The 19,776-nt window shown below is 27.8% G+C and overlaps 3 protein-coding genes across 4 annotated transcripts in view; all 3 read right to left on the reverse strand.

Annotated features, from left to right (window-relative positions):
- Positions 1 to 16,139, reverse strand: part of LOC140663661 (neuronal calcium sensor 2) — a 131,380-nt gene extending 115,241 nt beyond the window's left edge. The window contains exon 1 of the mRNA XM_072887971.1: positions 15,303 to 16,139. The gene's annotated coding sequence lies outside the window, so the exon portion shown is untranslated. The remainder of the gene's footprint in view (positions 1 to 15,302) is intronic.
- The window catches only part of Nca (neurocalcin homolog), a 157,437-nt gene extending 141,040 nt beyond the window's left edge, over positions 1 to 16,397 (reverse strand). Inside the window, exon 1 of the mRNA XM_072887967.1 lies at positions 16,146 to 16,397. The gene's annotated coding sequence lies outside the window, so the exon portion shown is untranslated. The remainder of the gene's footprint in view (positions 1 to 16,145) is intronic.
- A 545-nt stretch (positions 16,398 to 16,942) lies between these two features.
- On the reverse strand, positions 16,943 to 19,513 carry Myd88 (myeloid differentiation primary response protein MyD88). Of its 2 annotated transcripts, none has more exons than XM_072887557.1 (7): positions 19,002 to 19,513; positions 18,713 to 18,909; positions 18,501 to 18,596; positions 18,259 to 18,386; positions 17,999 to 18,167; positions 17,731 to 17,890; positions 16,943 to 17,562 (listed from the first exon to the last, which is right to left on the reverse strand). In XM_072887557.1, the coding sequence occupies exons 1-7, from the start codon at positions 19,115 to 19,117 to the stop codon at positions 17,151 to 17,153; spliced, it is 1,278 nt and encodes a 425-aa protein (XP_072743658.1). In that variant the 5' UTR covers positions 19,118 to 19,513; the 3' UTR covers positions 16,943 to 17,150. The 2 variants fall into 2 exon arrangements, with proteins under 2 accessions (XP_072743658.1, XP_072743657.1); XM_072887556.1 differs by having other exon boundaries at positions 16,946 to 17,565; positions 19,002 to 19,511.
- Positions 19,514 to 19,776: the final 263 nt, after the last annotated feature.

The raw sequence follows: 19,776 nt of genomic DNA on the forward strand, positions 1-19,776 counted from the left end.
TTTCGTCGAGAAATTGCGTTCCCGAAAAAGATTTTGCCAATCAAAAAGAGACGGCAAAGATAAGGAAAAAAAATTCACACAATCATAAATATAGTAGGCCCCTCTGCATCATTTCCATATAATATTATTCATCGTTTATCAGGCAGACATCCCGGATATTTCGCCGCGCAGATACATTTCAAGATATCTCGATATTTATGTCGGGTGTCTCTTGGACAACTGACATTTAATCAATGGCGACATGCCACGAGAGAGAGAGAGAGAGAGAGAGAGAGAGAGAAAAAAAAAGAAAGAGAGAGAGAGAGAGAAAAAGTTTTCCCGTGCTGCTTGATCTATGTAAAGTCAAGTGTGTAGGTGCAACTCGCCGCGAAAGTTTCGCGGCGAGATCAAATTTTTTCGATAGCACACGATACAGAACGACGAAGGCGGTTCTCGCGCCCAGCGCCCTTCACCCGTCGTGCACACGATAAACGCAAATGAGGAACCCCTCCCCCTTCTCCTCCCTTTTTTTGCTCACCATTAGCCTTAGCTAACACGTAAAGGTTTTCAGCGAGCGTTCCATAATGGATCAATAGCGATGAACACAGCGGCCGGATAGGCTGAATATAGATACACGGAAGAAGTACAAGGTGAAGTATTATCATTTGTCGTCCCTACACCTTCCTTCCATCTATGACCGTGCCGCCGACACTAACACGCCCGTAATTTATATCTTTAGAATAACGCCGCCGGGGAATACTTATTGCTACCATAGTGGATACATTCGCAGAGCTCCTGCCACCTCTATCGCAGATTAATAAGGAGTTTTAAATAACATGTCAAGTTCTTTCTGCAATCTGTTAAAGACTCATGTCATAACATAGAGATTAGATAAGATCCGTATCTTTGTAAATTATCGCACTCGTATTTTTCATTCGGTAATCAAACTATATGTTGACTGAATTAAATGGAATAATTTTTACGTATCAATTCGTACAAATCGTAGTGTTTATTAATTTTTAATTGGAAAGCAAAAGTGAATTATCCGTTGCATATATATATGTATTTATTATGGAAATATTAGCGCGCCTATCGAAAAATTAGTATAAAAAAATCTATATTATTAAAAATCTATTACTAAATGTATAATGTGCAGTTTAAGAATAAAAAGTTTATTTTTGTTGAATAGAGATCTCGATTTCGAAAAGAAATAACATTATCATTTTGTTTCCTTTGTATCTAAAGTAGCAAAAAATGCATATAAAAGCGTGGACTTTGTACTCATCTCTATTCAATTTACTTTTACGTTATTATGCATTACGCAATTAGAACATTTGTTTTAGCTGCATGCATGCTCAACATAGAAATTAAATAATCAGATAAAAATAGACACGTGCATGTTGCTCTAATTAAGCACTCTTAAAAGAATTATATCAATACGTCAACTTTAAAAAAAATTATTATTTATATAAAACGTTTTTCATTAATTTTTATTAAAAAATTGTCTAAATAAATTTTTGTATTTACTGTATTTATTTATATAAAATTAAGTTATCCGAGATTTATATTTTTAAATCGCATATAAAACGTAACAATTTCAAATTAACGTAACTTTCTTAAATATCAATTTTAACATCTTTTTTATAAATAAGAAATAATAATAAATAAGAATATTTTTAAGGCGTAAAAAAATGAAGCAAAATTAATACGTATTTCCTATACTACTGCAAAATTAAAGTGCCTTCTGTTACAAAAGTGAAATTTATATCCAAAATCGTGAATGGATAGATTTAACATGATATTAAACTTCATATTTAAAAGCGCTTGCAGAATCGAACCTAAAAAAGTAATATCGATATTAATTACACTGTTAAAAGTGAAAAGTGATTTCATAGCGATCGTACATCTTTTTTTAAACGGTCGCAACGAAAGGTCGGCTTTTGACGAAACTATGTCCAAATACACGATTTTCCTTTTTCCATTTCGTGGTTTTATTGGAATTTCACGCGTTCGCGTTCGGAGTTTTTTGTGATAATAAGTAAAACTGTGGATACGTCACTCACTTGCCTAATTAGTGAAATGTGAGCACATAACATAAAGTAAAGTCGACCTGAATCTCAGAGTAGGAATTGTTACATATTCTCAGGGATATAAGTTACTTTAGGAAATGAATTATAAACTACACATGCCCGAAGAAACTTCCGAAAGCTATGAATTAAATAAAAGATAAAAATTTTATGAAGAATGGTATTAAAGAGAAGAGTTATGAGTTTTTTTTCAAATTATACAAATATAGTTAATAAATATTCATAAACACTATATGTACACAGAATGTCTGATAAATATTAGATCAACGCTTGTGAATGAGTAGAGCGCAGTAAACTGAACGGAAAAATTCTTTATCATATTTTACAATTTTCGCAATAATTATTAAAATATTAATTAAAAAGGATTGACAAATAAGCGTGTTTCATACAGCTAGGTTGTGAAATGTATGCTCTAGGCGTGCCAACGGCGAGTGTCGCACGAAAAAAAAACAAGATTTTTGTTGCCAAACTTTTTATTGCCGTGTGACACTCGTCGCTGGCACGCTTAAAGCATTTTTTACATTTTTTATATGTAAATTTATTTAAAAATTATTCACATATCTCTCATATCGTTTCTTTATCAAAATTTTATCTTTTATTTGATTCAGCTTTCGGATAAAGTTTCTTCGCATATTCTTAATTCTTAATTAATCTCCTATAAAGATATATATATATATATATATATATATATATATATATATACTCGCCGTTGGTACGCGATATTGTATATATATATATATATATATATATATATATATATATAAACATGAAAGATTAATAATTTCTTGTATATTGTTATATATTTTATATAGTAAAAAACCTCCATTCTTTTAAACTACTATTAAACTATATAAAAAATATGTAAAAAAGAATTCTGTAGCTTTTTTTAGTGCTGCAAGGATTAAAGGCTATAGAAAAGATAAACTTAGCATACATGTATCAACGGATAATCGATTATATTAATACTCAAGAAATCTTCATCCACTTTATTAACAATAAAAATAAAACAAGCAAAAAATTAAAAGCAAAGAGATACGTTTGCAAGATTAGTCATATCAGAAAATTCTTCTTTAATCATTACCTAAGTTTTAATTATCTAAATCATTTTAAAACTTCCAAGAACATACAGGAACATTGATTTCATTTAAATTGATGTATCATTTCATTTAATCATGCATCACATAAATGAATATATGTAATTATGATTGAACAACTCTCTTTTTGCATAAGACTTTTTGTTTCGACTATATTCATTATTTCTGTGCTTAGACAATATTAAAAGATCAAATTTTACTGATCAAATTAATACTGTGGTGTATAGATGAATATGTAAGTTGAAATAATCTTGTTTCCTCTTTTTGGTCAGTTGGAGTTTTTAATTATAAATATGTAAATCAAGTTTATGTACTGCGTATATAAAATAATGATCACGCATATATAAAATAATAATCACGTATTTCACATAAAAAATTTCAATTAATTTTAAAATATTATATGAATTTTCTGACTGTATATGTAACTTATATGTACAGATTACATATGTGCATATAAATGTTTAATGCGCGAATTTTATCTATCTCGTATTTAAATCAAACTAGAAACAAAAAGAACAATGTGCGGAAGAGATTAGAAGGTGTGTGCGGTATTCGGAAACCTATAACTCGTAGTGGAGGAAATTGAAACGATTTAATGACCTATATTATCTGCATGAAAGGTAAGATAAACTTTGTCTTTCCGCGCCGTAATCGCTTTTCCATTGAATAAAAAGGTCAAGGTGTAGGATACAAATAATCGTAAAAATACCTCATACATTCTGCTCTTTGATAGGATATCGAATGCTTTTAATGCTACGGTCTAATAGAAAAGTGATCTTATGAAAGATGTAATTTAATCTATGAGTGAATTATATGACAATGTACTCACATCAAAGCTTTTACAATTCGCGATAGAATTCCATTTCTAATTTTATCCGCATTTTATCTTAATCTATAATAAATATGTATGTATCTTGATATGTATGATTATTTTTTATATACGTATATATGTATATGTTATTTTTTTTTTTATTTTCTGTATTACATGTCGCATAAAATTATTAATAGAATTCTGTCGAATTATGGATTGTCTAAAATAGGCTTGAAATATCTTTCTCACAAAAATTACAAACTTTGCCTGCTTACACTTTCAGTCGATTGAAATATATAAATGCTTCTTTAAAAATGGATTCTCATGTATATATGTATGTGTACATACTATTTTAATTTAAAACATATATTGAATAACTCGGAACACTAACCGATTATGTCGAAAAATTCTCAATGATCTTCAATCTTCAATGCATTTTTTTCAATAAAAATGCTGTTTAATATGCGAATATTGCTGAGTGAGAAATTGATAATCGATAAATAATTTAATAATTAACTTGATAAATAAAAAATGTACATCCCCCTCCTTCAAAATAATAAATAGCTACATGTAAACAAGCATTTTTAAAGCTTGCAGAATTGTGTTGATATATTATAAGTCAAGTATTTCATTATCATTATAATTTACGAATTTGTCATATTATATTCTTATGATTTTTTTATAGTATATATAAAAAGTTTAAAATTATAAAAAAGTATATTCGGAAACAAACTAAAAAATAAACTGCGAATAAATAATAAAAATAGAAAATTGAAATATAATTTTAATATAATATGATGATAATGTGTGTATGAATGTAAAAAACATTAAAAAGTATTTGTTACTTTATCAACATACTTTTAATTAAGAATTTAACCGCTAAATTTTTTTTATTTCTTTGGAATTTAAAGAAACCAATTAAATATTTTTCAATTATTCCATATATTAATAATAATAATTTCAAATTATTTTTCCAACGTCATAAGTTTATAATTAATGATCAAAAAAATACGTAAATTATTATTCTGTCTTATTAAAGTCAGCTTTCAGCTTTAATACACTGGAAATAAATTGTGTCTTAAATTAGGACTCTTAATTAGAGGGTTAGTTCCATCCATTCGGGTCGCAATTTTCGACTTAATGAAAAGAAATAAGCTCTCTTATCTTCCAGCAGTAAGACGGGAGGCCTAAGATTTTTTGATATAGATTTTTTTCGTGCGTGCCGAGAAGCAACCTTGACGTTTCACATTTGTGGTTTTCCCTTGTCTGTTTCCTCCACATATTTAACGTGGTTTTTTACGATTTTTAACATTCTACTTTCATCGCGATTTGATAGAATAAAATTCATTTAATAAAATATTATATATATATATATATATATTTCAAATAAATTAAATATATTTCGTTTTCATAACCGTGCACATGTTTCTACATGACAAACTTTCGTATCAAATAGTATAGATGAAAGAACAATCACTGATCGATGTTGACGAAAAAATCAATATAACGATTAACAATATTGAAAGACGCGCACAATAATGCATACGAAAGAAAAGAACAAGATCTCTTGAGACTCATTACCTTTTGTCTATCATACTGTACAAATATCACGCAAAAAAATTTTAAATTTCTATATGAAAATGGATGTGTCTTCTAAAGAAAACCGATCAATAAATTTTCTGTTTGAAAATCAATTTGCACGAAACATTGCAGCATAAATCTTCAAGAAGATCGATTGTTAGCGTAACTACAGCTAATATTTTCACTGTATTCTACTCTAAAATGAGAAAATTTAAAGGAAAATTGGATCAAATGTTACTCGAAGAGATCAATATTAAGTACTGATGTATGAACACACAATAACCGTCGACAGTTGCGTATATACATTGTGTAATTTATCTTTCTATATAATCTATGTAAACACTGTTAGCATTTTCTACATATATAATTTATATGAAAATAATACACGAGTCATGTTAAACAATACAGTAATACTGTTTTATTCTTTCTTTTTTTCAATTCTTCAATATCAAAGAACTTTTAAAAATGTCTTATATTTTTGTATTTCAATGTTATAAAATATTTCAACGTTATTTCATATCTTATTTTATATTACTTTTTTTTTTTAGTAAGGTGATTGAGTCTTGTGAAAAAGTTCAGTTATATTAAAGTCATTGATAATTAGTATCTGCTTTTTTATTTAATTGTAAGATATCTCTACTGATCAAGTAATTTAAAATATATTTCTTTCATGTAATTTATAAATCGTAAACAGTTGTTCATAATGTAATAAGCTATAATTCTATGAAAAGATACAGGAATTAAAATAAAAAAAAATTTGTAATAGAACATTATATGTGAAAAATTATTCTATTTTCAATAATATAATTTATTCATATAGATTCATTATTTTCTTAATTGCATAAGACAGTTAAAAATTGTTCTATATAATAATGATTAAATAATATACGAAAAATTTCTAAGTATTAGATTTTTTAATTTTTATCGACGATTCTCGCTTTTATAATATTTCGAAAAATTTATAGACTTTAATAGATTTCTACCAACTCTTAATTAAGTAACTTAAAATTACATAAAGTTACATATTTTTATTAAAGTATTTGATATAATACGTCAAATATTATATGACACTATTATACACTCTATAGAAATTTTCTTTTGCCTCTGGGGTATTGTTGCACAGCTAACGTATTAATCCACGACACAATTCTGGTGAGCATACAAAAGCAAGAAATTGAAGCGCAGCATGGAACGGTGCCAAGATAGTTTGATCCACTGATTTTACGCGCAGGATTGTGTAACTGACAATCCTCGCGCGATATATTCACCGCTCGGATCGTTACCATCTTTGCATATTACTATCGCATCTGCCCGTGCGCCGAATAGCTTCAAAGATATTCCCAAAACGACACGCGATTATAAAAGGTGCAATTTTTAAATTACCTTAATTATATTAAAGTCGACGATTGTTCTCGTGTGAATATAATTGAAGATTCTCTGTGCACAAGAGTACAATATAACAAAATTCAATAAATAATCGTTTCTTTTTGTATCTTTAATTTTTTCTAAATTTATGTTGCTAAAAATCTATATTAACACCAAAAGTTTCATAGACATATTACATCTTTTTAATGTATAATTTATCCCACGTCATTATGTAATGAAAGAATTGAAATTAACACTTTTTAAAAGTGTAAACAAAATTTAAAAAGATAAAAAATTTTTTTACCGAAAGATTTTCAACTGTTCAAACACTCAGTCAGACTTGACGAAAACACAGATTATTTAATTGAAAAAATATATCTTTCATGACTATTGAAAAATATTGATTATGTTTTAATTCGCTTTCTCTTTCCTGAAATTATATAATATAACAAAATTGCAACAGTTATGATAGGACATATCCTTCAATATATCCATGACATAGAAAATTAAACTCAACGAAATTGTATTAGCTAAATTTTTAATATAAAATAAGATAGGCAGTATAATATTTATGAATGCGTGCGTATGTAAAAAAACTGTTTGTGTAATAGCTAATTCGGGTGGACTGAACCAATGCATACTGATGTACATAAAAATTATCGTATACAAATTTACATTGGCATAAGTAATTAGAAAAATAATTAATACCAAAAGCTAATATTATTCTTCAATACAAATAATGATAATAATAATTCATATTATTATAATTATCTTAATTTGTAATTACTTATATTTATATTGCGTTCGATAACTTTAATATACATCAATGCATCCTAGTGCATCCAACCAAATTTGTTATAAATCTTAAAAATGACTACTGATAACATGAAGATTATCTAATAAGCATAAACATAATTATAAATAATTAAAAAATCTGAAGAAAGCGTCGATAGTTTCAATACAGTCACACACATATAGAGACGTTTGAACTGAAAAATAATTCGTGAGTTATATGAAGATTTATACTGTATGGGTCTCAAATTCTGATCACGACGGCGAATTTTTCAGTGCCAAAACCAGTGTATGATTGCATCGAACAACGTAAGCTGCTCGACGAATCATATTTCATTGTGCATTTGGCAGCAAAACACGCCAATAAACTTATCTTTTTTGGCAATTCTTTGGTTATAAAGGTCGCGCGTATAAACACGTCAGAAAGAAAAATTATTATTCGCCAAGCAGAATGTATGATCGTAAATAAGTTTTAATTAGTCGAAAATTTCATTAGTCACGGCATAGTAGATTACAAAAACTTTGTCTAACTATACTAGAATGCATCAGGTTATGCCGACTAGAATAGTAGTAGACTCTACATCAGAGGATGATACTGAATGCGACAATAATTTACTTGGCGAGTAATAGAGTAAACCAGAACACGTCAAAACATAACATGTCGAACACTAAAATATGCTACAAAGCATGCATGCATGTGTGTTTGTGTGCGTACAGTTTCATAAGCGCGAGAAATGTCTCAACTATTAAATAGAACATTTTCTTATTGTTTGTATACAAAAGCAATTTTTATTAACAATTGTTTTAACATATCTTAAATATTATATGTAAACCTATTATATTTAGATATACTATTATATATATGATTTAGATAAAAATATCACAATAAAAATAAATTCTCAACAAATATACCATACCAGGACATATGGGGATCCATAAAAATGATAAAATATGATTCCTATGTATATAATTGAAATTTTCTTAAGAGTATTATCAATAAAATTTTAATTTATTTGTAATATATTTCTTCAATAAAATTTTAATTTATTTGTAATATATTTCTAATAATAAACGTGGTTCGGCATCATCATTCATTCGAAAAATGCAAAAATAAAACATTCGCATTTCACGATAATCGCATAGTAAATTTGAAGATGTGAAACAAACGTAATCTATTGCAGTGTATTGCGTTCTCATGCTCAGAGCAAGTGTAGTGAAGCACGAACATGGAGAAATGGAGAATTATAGTTCAAACACACTCGAAGATATTTCGAGGAGGAAATGCGGTATATCTTAATAAATTGTGCTCTAAGAAATATGAGCAACATTTCCGTTATTCTCCATTTACATACATCCTCTGAATGCACCACGCGATATAACATTTAACATGATAATACTGCAACAATAAAGGTGCAAGGAAGAATGAGAGAATTGTTTGCTCGAAATTAAAGGCGAAGGTCTATTATAAATTTCTAATTAAATCCAATCTAATTAAGAAGTATTTTATCACGTAATCATTTATAAGATTGTATAATGAAAGTAAAGTTATTTTTAAGAAAAAACAAAACAAATTTTTCACTATATATTATTTAACTTTATCTTTGCATTATATCCAACACAATATAATCTAATAATCCATTTATGTAAAATCTTTAGATGTTATAATTCGCGACAAAATTCAGAATTCTATTTATATTTTAATCTTGATATTTATTTTTTTTGTATATATGTACAGTAGTTCATTCTTCTTTTTCCGTTTTCTGTATATTACATGATACGTAATAAATAAAATTTTCTCTTGAATTTTTTACCTATAGATCGTCTAATACTATACATCTTTATTAAAAAAATTAGATATTAGAAGATACTTATTTGTGTTATAATAAGTATAATTGTATAATGGAAGAGTACATCTCTATCTAGAATTGTTAAAAGCAAAATTCTAATCACAATTATACAAAAAATAGAAGAATACTTATATGTCAATTCTAATTGAATACATTGATTAAAACAAAGTTATCATTATGAATTTTTAAAACGCGACACAACGATAAATTGTACTGAAAATGAAATAAATAAGTGACAATCCTTCGGAATTATGTACATGCACACACATACACACGTAATATTGACATAAACGGTTAGCTTTAAAGAAACCAAGTCAATGAATAAGACGTGAAAATAGCAATATGTATATTTAATCACAAAAAGTGCAAATATTAACGAATGAGAGTTTATTCATGAATTAACAGACATATGTTGAATTCGCATGTTTCCAACAAATTTACGCTACTAAATCGTCTTTAAAATAAAGTCAGTGAACTCTTATATAATTTCATCGCGTGCTAAGTGAATCAAGTCGTTCAATTTTTATTTCAGAAGTCCAAAGACAATTAAAAATAGATGTTTGATATTAATTTTTTTTAAATTTTTCTTACTTTTTAACATATTATCAAGTAATTTTGGTTTATAATTCATCTAAAGTTTTTTTCAATCTGTTATAATTTTTTTATTAATTAATTTGAAGTAACAAAATAATTGTTATGTCTAATTCTATAAACACGTACATATAATAATAGCAAAACAAACAGCAAAAATAAAATAAAAAATAGTTTAATACCACTTGAATAGTTTTTCTCTACTACAACGTCAAAGTAATACAAATGTAAATGAATCGAAAGAGATTTCATCAACATTACGTATTCTTTAGTAATTATTCAACAAACTTTAAAAATAAGACGTCGAGATGTGAACCTGGAATGTTGAGCGAAAAATAATTCTTCTATGTCGAATATAACTCGTGTTTAACTGATCAAACCGCAAAATAAAGAATACAATTATAGAATTGCAGTAAAGAAAGTTCTTAGAAATCTAATCTTGTTTCTTTAATATTTATCAAAGTCCGTGATCTTCAGAATGACTCGTAATTCATGAGAAACTAAATTAAAAATTAAATATGTCGAATTTAAAAGTCGTTTTCTTTTTGTCATTTTTGGTAAAATTAGTTTTTACGTTTACACTTTTTCTTTTTATTTTTTCATAATTTTCTGCAAAAATAATCGAGCTGCTCATATTTTTTTTTTAATCTTTAATGCATGATATAGAATTTGAGATTTACCTTTTTCTAGATGGCATAAAGTATTAAGTAATATATATTAATATTATTAAGAGTAATATATGTGTTATCTACTTAGAAAACAATTATTCGAGTACGTAGAAAATGTTTGAAATTGTTGTAATTTAGATATTAATTAAAATCTATTTAGCAATAAACTCAAAATTAGCTAGTATATGCAAAATATTTCACTCGTGTGTTAAATTTAAATAATAAATATTTTAACAAATTTTGAGTAAGAATTCATGATTTATTACAATTGTCGAATTATATTTTTAATAAGATTCATAAATTGAAATTCTATTTTCTAATAAAGTTCAGATAAAATCAAGTGAAAGATATTCTTTATTAAAAGAGAGATAGTACATGATATATTTATTATATATATAATTTCTAAAAATTTAGTTTGTGAGAAGTGTGCTAATATCTGCAATTGTTAACTATTCTAAATTGCCCCAATATGTTTTTTACAAGAAAAAATTTTGATATAATTTAATAAAAAAATCCATCAGTAAAATATACAAATAAATATTGTAAAAAATTAGTCGCATAAAGCAATATTGCAAACTAAAGGATTAAAATTAAAGTTGATTAATCTCATGCAAAGGTTTTTAACTTCATAATTAAATAATGGCTTATTAAACCAAGTATATACAATTCTAATTTTACTTTAACATCTTTACGCAATGTGTAACTAATTATACAGCATCTTGCCAACAAGCAAACAGTTGAGATAAAGAGGAAAAAATTATGCATATATGAATTCACTAGCGCGCAGTTTCATATTGTTGGATTCTCTACAAGAAAGTTCGTTCACTCGATATTGTCGCATAACTGCGGATAAATAATTTATTCATAATATCACCTTACAAAATGTTTCAAAGTAGAAAGACATACGATATATCTTAAATATACAAGATTGTATGTTTAAATTTACAAAATCTTGAGTAAAGTCACTATTGAATTTATTACTTTACTATTTACTTACGATTGACAAGATTTATTATTAAATCGAATCTATAGTGAGTGATTCTTTATCTGCGGTTTCCATGTAAATGCAAAACGCGAGAAAATAACGCGCCAGATTTATACTCGACCCATTCTTACTTCAAAATAGTCTTCGTCGCAATATTTAATCACACATGTGTAAAGGCATGAAAATGAGGTTTGTTCAAATTTATATTATAACATTTTTATTCGAACATATTGATAAATCATTACGTGCATTCTGCATAATTATGTAATTTGAAACAAAAATAATATTTATTTGAAATACTATAAAAATATAAATCTTTATAAAAGAAGAATTTTATGTGACATTTTTTTGTAATGTTACAAAATGTTAACATTATTAAATGTCATAAAGATTTATCATCATAATTTATGCATTATATCTTTATGTTTTGTAACTTCTTTTAGTTGCAGATATATGAAAATTTGGATTTAATTTTTCACTAACAAATGTGATATTGAAAAATGGTGTTAATGAGAATATTTTTAACAATTATATTTTGATAATGCACAATAAAAAAGTAATTTTAAACCAAATGTATTATATTTTACAAAATCAATTTTACTTTAATAAAAATCTAATTAGAAACTTAATTACTATTAATGTTAACAGTTAAAATATTGTAATAACTATATTCTAATTAAATTTTCACAAAGAAATTGATTCTATGTTCATTAAATAAGTAATTTATTACCTAATAAAAATACAGGATGGCCCAAAAGTTTGAAAAAAAAATGTTTCAGATAAAGAGTTATAAGGCTGAAGAAGAGGTATTTAATTTAATTTCATATTAAGTATAACATGAGTCTGACTAAAAAAATACACAGGTAGTTGTTTTAAAGGAAAAATGAATTTGCATGTTATTACAAACAAGAAATTTTTCAAAAATAACACTTTTGCTTATGTTTCATTAAATTATTTGAATAAATTACTGTTGTACGGATATATATAATGACAATATATTTATAACTTAAACATGAATTATATATTTACCGTCTGGCATTAAAAAAGGCGACAAAAAATTTACAACATGCATTTATCATAATCCTTCTAAATCGATATACACGAGTCTTGAATAAATATATCGCGTTGTAACTTTAGAACACACTAACATATATTCAAAATAAAAATGCTAGATATCATGTTCAAGGATTGCGATAAAAAACCGCGCGGTGCAGTGAAGTACGCAAAATCAAGCGCATATTATCGTGAAATCATATCCGTTTCTACGTAAATATATGTCAACAATCGGAAACGATTATAAATATCGCGGAGTTGAATAAAAAATAGTATCTTTATTCTCTCCCCGTGTAAAACATACTTATAATTTGTGCAATTATTACTTATTCGATGAATTAGACTACAAAATATTTCTAAAGTATCTTTCCAAATCTATATAAAAAAAGATCCATTAGAAAATTTATAGAAAATATAAAATTTAGTACAATATTCGTGTAATATTTATTATGAAAAATTAACGTAATTTACATTTTTGCGTTAAATTTCACAAATTATAAAATTTTTAAAAAAGTATCCATTAAAAAAAAAAAATATCACGTTCCATATATATTTTTACTACTTTAACTCGCTACTTTTATTTTTACAAGTGTAGTTAACACATGTCAACATAATTATCACTAGGAAACTAAAGGAAAAGCACTATAAAATGATAATAAATTAACATTTTTATGGTTTTTTATGATAAATTAATAATCTAGTTCTTAATATAATAAATTATACACATATCATGATCAAAAGATACGCAAAAAATATGCAAAGTAATATTTAAAACAAGTTTTGCGATTATATTTTCATATCTAATAAAAGACAGACTTTATCTGCTCCCAAGTGTCTATCTTTCACATTATTATCTCGTATATTATACGTATCTCTTGTATACGAGATTTTCGTAAATAGCATCTTCTAAAAACAGCGAGTTACACTTGATTAGCCAAGAAGGATTGCGATAGAAATAGAAATGAAATGCGAGCTAATAGAATGAGATATAGAATCTTGGAGAATAGAGAAACGGAATTAAAGTCAGTGCAATACAATTCGGGATAATACTCGGAATAAAGCAGAGTCCAATACGATGCTGAATGAAAATACGATAGAAATTCTTTGGAATGAGCCATTCATTATTCGTGTTCTCTGCGATGGCATAATTATACGTCTGCGATATTTAAAACTTAAAAAAGTAGTGCATTTAATAACAAAATAAATAAATAAATAAATAAATAATGATTGAGTACATACACAATCAAGGAACAAAATTTGATAATATTTCTACCCTCAAATATGGCATATAAAATCTGGAGAATTTACATATTGGATATAATTAGAGAGAACATAAGAACGTGTAAAATAAAAATATTAAAAAATTTAAGCTACATATAATGGGACTTCTAGCATTCTCGATAACACTTTTGACGTTTCAAAACGTAAAATATAAAAGTAATGTATCCCAAAATATTTTAAATTATAGGCCGATAAGAAAGTGCAAATCGATTATATATAACACACGTGCGTATCTTAATGTATTTCACGTAAAATTCTATTACGTATCTTTATTAATAATTTTAATTTTATTTCTCTTTCTCACGCAAATTTTTTATTATGAATATATATATATATATATACAATATAAATATCAAAAAATTTTTAACAATTTTTTATAATCGTGCAGTTCTAAATATATAAATAATCTACAATTACAAATACGCAAATTACTACTTGTTTTTTCAGTGCTAATTCAACATTAATTTCCTAGTTGTAGATAATTCACGTACAATTATCAATGATAAGATCACATTCTAGAATTCTACAGATTTAAATGTAATTTAATCTTTTTTTCAGTGCGCTTTTTTTCCAGTGAGTTTTAAACTTTAATTTAATCATATTTTAATAATATATATTTTATGTGACCAGCTTGGAGTAACTTAAAATAAATTTAATTATTTTCATCAATATCTACATGACTGATATACGATGATAAATATACGATTAATTCTGTCGACTCATTATAGAATCATTACAAAATCACAAAAAAATTTAAGATATTTTTTGCAAAAAGAATTAGCAATAGAAAAATGCAATTTTAAACAAGATATCTTTGTTAGAAGAAAATCAATTCTTTGAAATTCTCGTAAGCACAATCGATGATATATGATACTATCATCAATATATTATCATAACATTTTCATTATTAGAAATTATATAATATTATTTAATATGACTCTTAATTTTTCTTTCAAGTTTTCCATCAAGTTACATGTTGAAAAATTTTAGAACAATTTTTCAAACATCAAATCATATTTTAAAGGCAAAGAATTAATTTCTCGCAATCGAGAATGATCTTGGAACGCGGACGAACGACACGTCTCGCTTGTCATCTGCGTGTCATGACCAGCTGGACACTGACGCGGTCAAAATATAGCAGAAAGTTAAAAGGAAATCACAGACTTACCAAATATTGCCGGGCCCAGGTGTCACGGATATTTTCGACGTGATGTCCCCGACGTAGTCGTGCGTCCCAAAACGTACACCGCTGTCACACGTTGACACAGGTCGTCGAAGCCGGGCGATGAACATCGGTAGACTCTTGATGCTCAAACACGCACGCATACGTACACGTACTCGCACGCGGCGACAGTCAACCGCGTGACACACGATGACAGGAGGAACAGGAAAAAAAAAATGCGGGAAGTGAGGACAGACGTGCATAAGCGACATTCCCAAAACAAATTCACATACTCACAATCACGCACAAATACACGCACGCACGCACACACATCGAGACATACATAATAACGCACGCACTCACGCAGGAATACAAACAGCACACCTGACGCAAAGACGATGCGCTCGCGGCGGGGGAGAGGAGCGGGGAGGGGGGAGGGACACAGTGACGGAGGAGAGAAGAGAATGGGGAAAGAAAGAGACAGATGATCGTATAAAGTCAGTACGACTAACAGAGAGGGAAATATGTGGGCACACACATCGTCGTAAAACGTACACAATGCGGAAGCGGCGCGACGCGGCGTCGTGCGTTATGAAGGGACACGGGGAGTCGGCGGGACTCGACGGCGAAGCGTTATCGCGCGCACCGAACCGATTGATAACACCGGCGAACACCGGGCAAATGTGCGCGATACAATGAATGTAGGCGAATATCGCGGAACCGCGCGCGAGGCGCGACAGCGAGGGGAAACGCGGAGTGACGACGATTCGCGATGTCGCGCTTTCCTGACACAAATCGACCGTTCGCCCGTGAAATGCGACCGACGCGTTTACACGCCGTTCTACTAACCTATGCGTCACACGTCGACCGGTCGTCGCGGTTGCTTGCTCAGCGAGTTGAAAACATTTCCGCGACACTGACTTGTGCGGCTATCACGACGGCTGCCATATTGGATTCCCCATTCCCACGATCGCCACGGATCAGGCGCGTACGAGATACGATAGCGACGCCACGCGGCGAGTGTTGACGTGACTTTACCGCCATCTTGGAACGTCACGTGCAGACCAATGTGCGTTGATCGATCGCTGACGATGGATAAATCTAGGCCCCCTGAGAATATATGTTATCATGAGAGATTCGTAATAAAGTCAAAACGAGACGAATGATATATCAGATAATATATATATGTATAAATGAATAAGATAGACTTTGAGAAATTTTGATATAGTCGATTGTTGATAATATTGCGATAAATGAATATGCATCGATTTCGAGATTCATGTACTAAAAATATGTATTTATACATAATACATTATATTATCATTATAATTTATAGAGTAATATCTCTCGTTACTTTTCTAAAAAAATAATTTTTTATATATAAGTAGATAAATATATATCTTCATTTTCACACATATATTTCTTATACACTATATTACATATTAATCTCATGTCAATTATATGTATAATAATATATATAAATTCTTCTTTTAAAAGTTTTCCTTACATTTCTTATAAATATAACAAGAAAAATATAATTTTAAATATATAATTTTGCAGATAAATTCAACAATATAAAATGTATTAAAAGTCAATAATAAATATGACTGTGAAAGATAAGCATACAATGCATTTATCAATAACGAGTTAAATTTACTACTCTCTAATTATTACTTAACTCTTTAAATTTTAACAAAATATACAATTGTCATGTTGAACTTAATATAAATAAGTTTTTGAATTTATTGAAATATCTAAATATTTTTTTCTCTTCTTTTATGTGTAGAGAAAAATATATAAAATAGCAAATTCAAATGCAATTCCATATACAATCATTTGACAAAGATTTTTTTATCAAGCTTTTATACCAATCTTTTTCTTTTTAAACTTGCTAAATAAATTTTTCTTCTTATTCTCATATATATCACTGTTTGATAAATCTAAACTATCTAAATTATTTACCGATGGCAGATTTTGAATCACTGTCTCTGTAATTAATTGACCACTTTGCTTAGTTTGTTTTGTTTTCCAATTTGCTGTAATTTTGTCCCATCGTATTAATGTCTTATTCTTTTTACTGTCGACATTTAAAGCTTTTGCATCATTAATTTTTGCAACATCATATTTTTCATTCTTTTGTTGTAGATATTTTAACGTTTCTTCATTTGACTTTTGATTATTTTGAAGTATGTCATCATGTTTATCAGACAAAATGTTTCTTGCTTCTGTAACCTCTTTTGTTATATTGTTTCTCGTCTGTATTATACTGCTGCAAAAGTAATAATTAAATTAATAATTACTTAGTTTGTATGCTTACATTAATATAATTCGTGTTTGTGTGTGTGCGCGCACGCGTCATGCGTGTAAAAATATGTTATATTATATATTCCAAATGTGTATCTTGTTATATCATATTAAACAAAAGGTACATTACTTTGTATTGGTAGAATTTGAAGTTTTTATAGACTCATGTAATTTGCCCCAAAAGTCATACAATCCTCTACGATTATAATCCAGAGTAGATATATATTTCAGTTGAAGTGGCAACTCGCAGCTTTCATATATACATGGTATGATTTTTCTCTGCCGCTTTTCTATAAAAACAAATACTTGGAACACAGTTTCAAGAAGATTGTGATTCTGATTACTCATTATGACAAATGTATATCTCAAAATAGATATAGTACAATGCAAAAACATACCAATACTTAAAGCTTGAGCATAATTTAAGAAGAATTTGTTAGCTGAGCTTTCTAGAAAGCTAGGCGATATTATAATGAGTAATCTATTACATCTTTCTGATATTAACTTCATCACTGCTTCATGTTCAAATGCTATACCACCAACTAGATCTCGATCTTTCAAACAAAGCTTTCAACAGAGGAAAATAACAAATGTAGTTTAATTTTAACTTTGTAAGAAAATCATATATAATATATATCTCATTTATCTGAAATTATACCTTTAGCTTATATTCTGTCTCTAATTTTTGTACCATCTCGTTCACAAAACCAATATCTTCATCTACATATAAAAGGAATGCATCATAATGTTGTGTTTGTAAACCTTGATTTAACCTATGAACATCACCTACAAGGAACAAATATTTGTTGTATTATTATTGTATAATTACATATTTAACACAAATATAATTGTAACTTGTCAATTAATTTAAGCTAAAATATTATTAATTGCATATTCTACCTAAAGTGAGTATTTCGTGATCGATACATTTATCTATTAAATCTGCTGATACTTGAACTTTTTGCTGTTGTTCCAAATATTTTTCAGCATCACTTTCTGAAAAAATAAAAAAAAATCTTTATTAATTACAATAGCTTTTCATACATATATATACTTTTTTTACTAAATTTATAAGTAACAGAATACATTAGGTATTTTTTAATAATACATACGAAATATTGCTTCAGTGTCATCAATAATATCCCATCTATCCATTTGTTCCATCATTGTTTGAAAATGTTTTATAGTAATATTCTTTTTATTTTTCTCTAACATTGTTAACATATATGTTGTTGGATCAGAATGTGATACAAGTAGTGATATGACTTCCCCATTGAGCTCCAATAAATGTGCGAGACCTCGCCAATCTCTATTGATAAATAATAATTAGTCACTATTATATAAATATGAAGGAAACAAAAAAAATATAAAAATATTATTATTATAAAAATATATTTTTACCTTGGTAAATCGTTATCGCTTGGTAAAACTTTTGTAGGATTTAACATAGCTGCAATAATTTGTTTGCTCACAACAGAGATTCCAACAAGTGGCACAGTCGACAAATCAACTGTCATTTTGATAGATTAAACTCCTTTTTTCTTTTATTTAATCAATTGTTCTTTATATTATTTTAAATCTTTTGACAAAATTCTTGTCACAGCTGTATGCATACCACAGACTTCTCTTCTGTGATGCATACATATAATTTTATTACACTACATAGAATTATTCGCACTTATTACTGTTCACTGTTTTTAGTTCTCTGATAAAGGAGTCATTACCAATGCTACGATATTTATCCAATAAGAAAATGTGCTTCCTAGGAACTCACTAGCGACATTTTTGTCCCTAAAAAAATCTTCCTATATCATCAGATACAGTTTGACAGATGCTGTAAAATTTCCAAGTTCTCATCTTCAAAAACAGAAATGGCATTTTACACTTCCTCTATTATTATATTATATATTCTATATCATTTATTTATAGCTATCATAGGATTGAAAAAACTTTTTGTATATACACAATCTAAATGTTAATATATATGAAGCACAAAAGACAATTTTTTCCAAATTATATGTATCAAAGAAATCATTATATCCTATATATTATACCTTTATTAAATAATTAACTTTATAAGTTAAATAAACTTTTAAAATATTACATTTATAATGCTGAAAAAAATATCAATACTCTATGGTCTGGTGTAACTGTAAAGTAAAAATGTGTATCTATT

This window comes from Anoplolepis gracilipes, chromosome 3 (assembly GCF_047496725.1).
Source record: "Anoplolepis gracilipes chromosome 3, ASM4749672v1, whole genome shotgun sequence".
Lineage (NCBI taxonomy): Eukaryota > Metazoa > Arthropoda > Insecta > Hymenoptera > Formicidae > Anoplolepis > Anoplolepis gracilipes.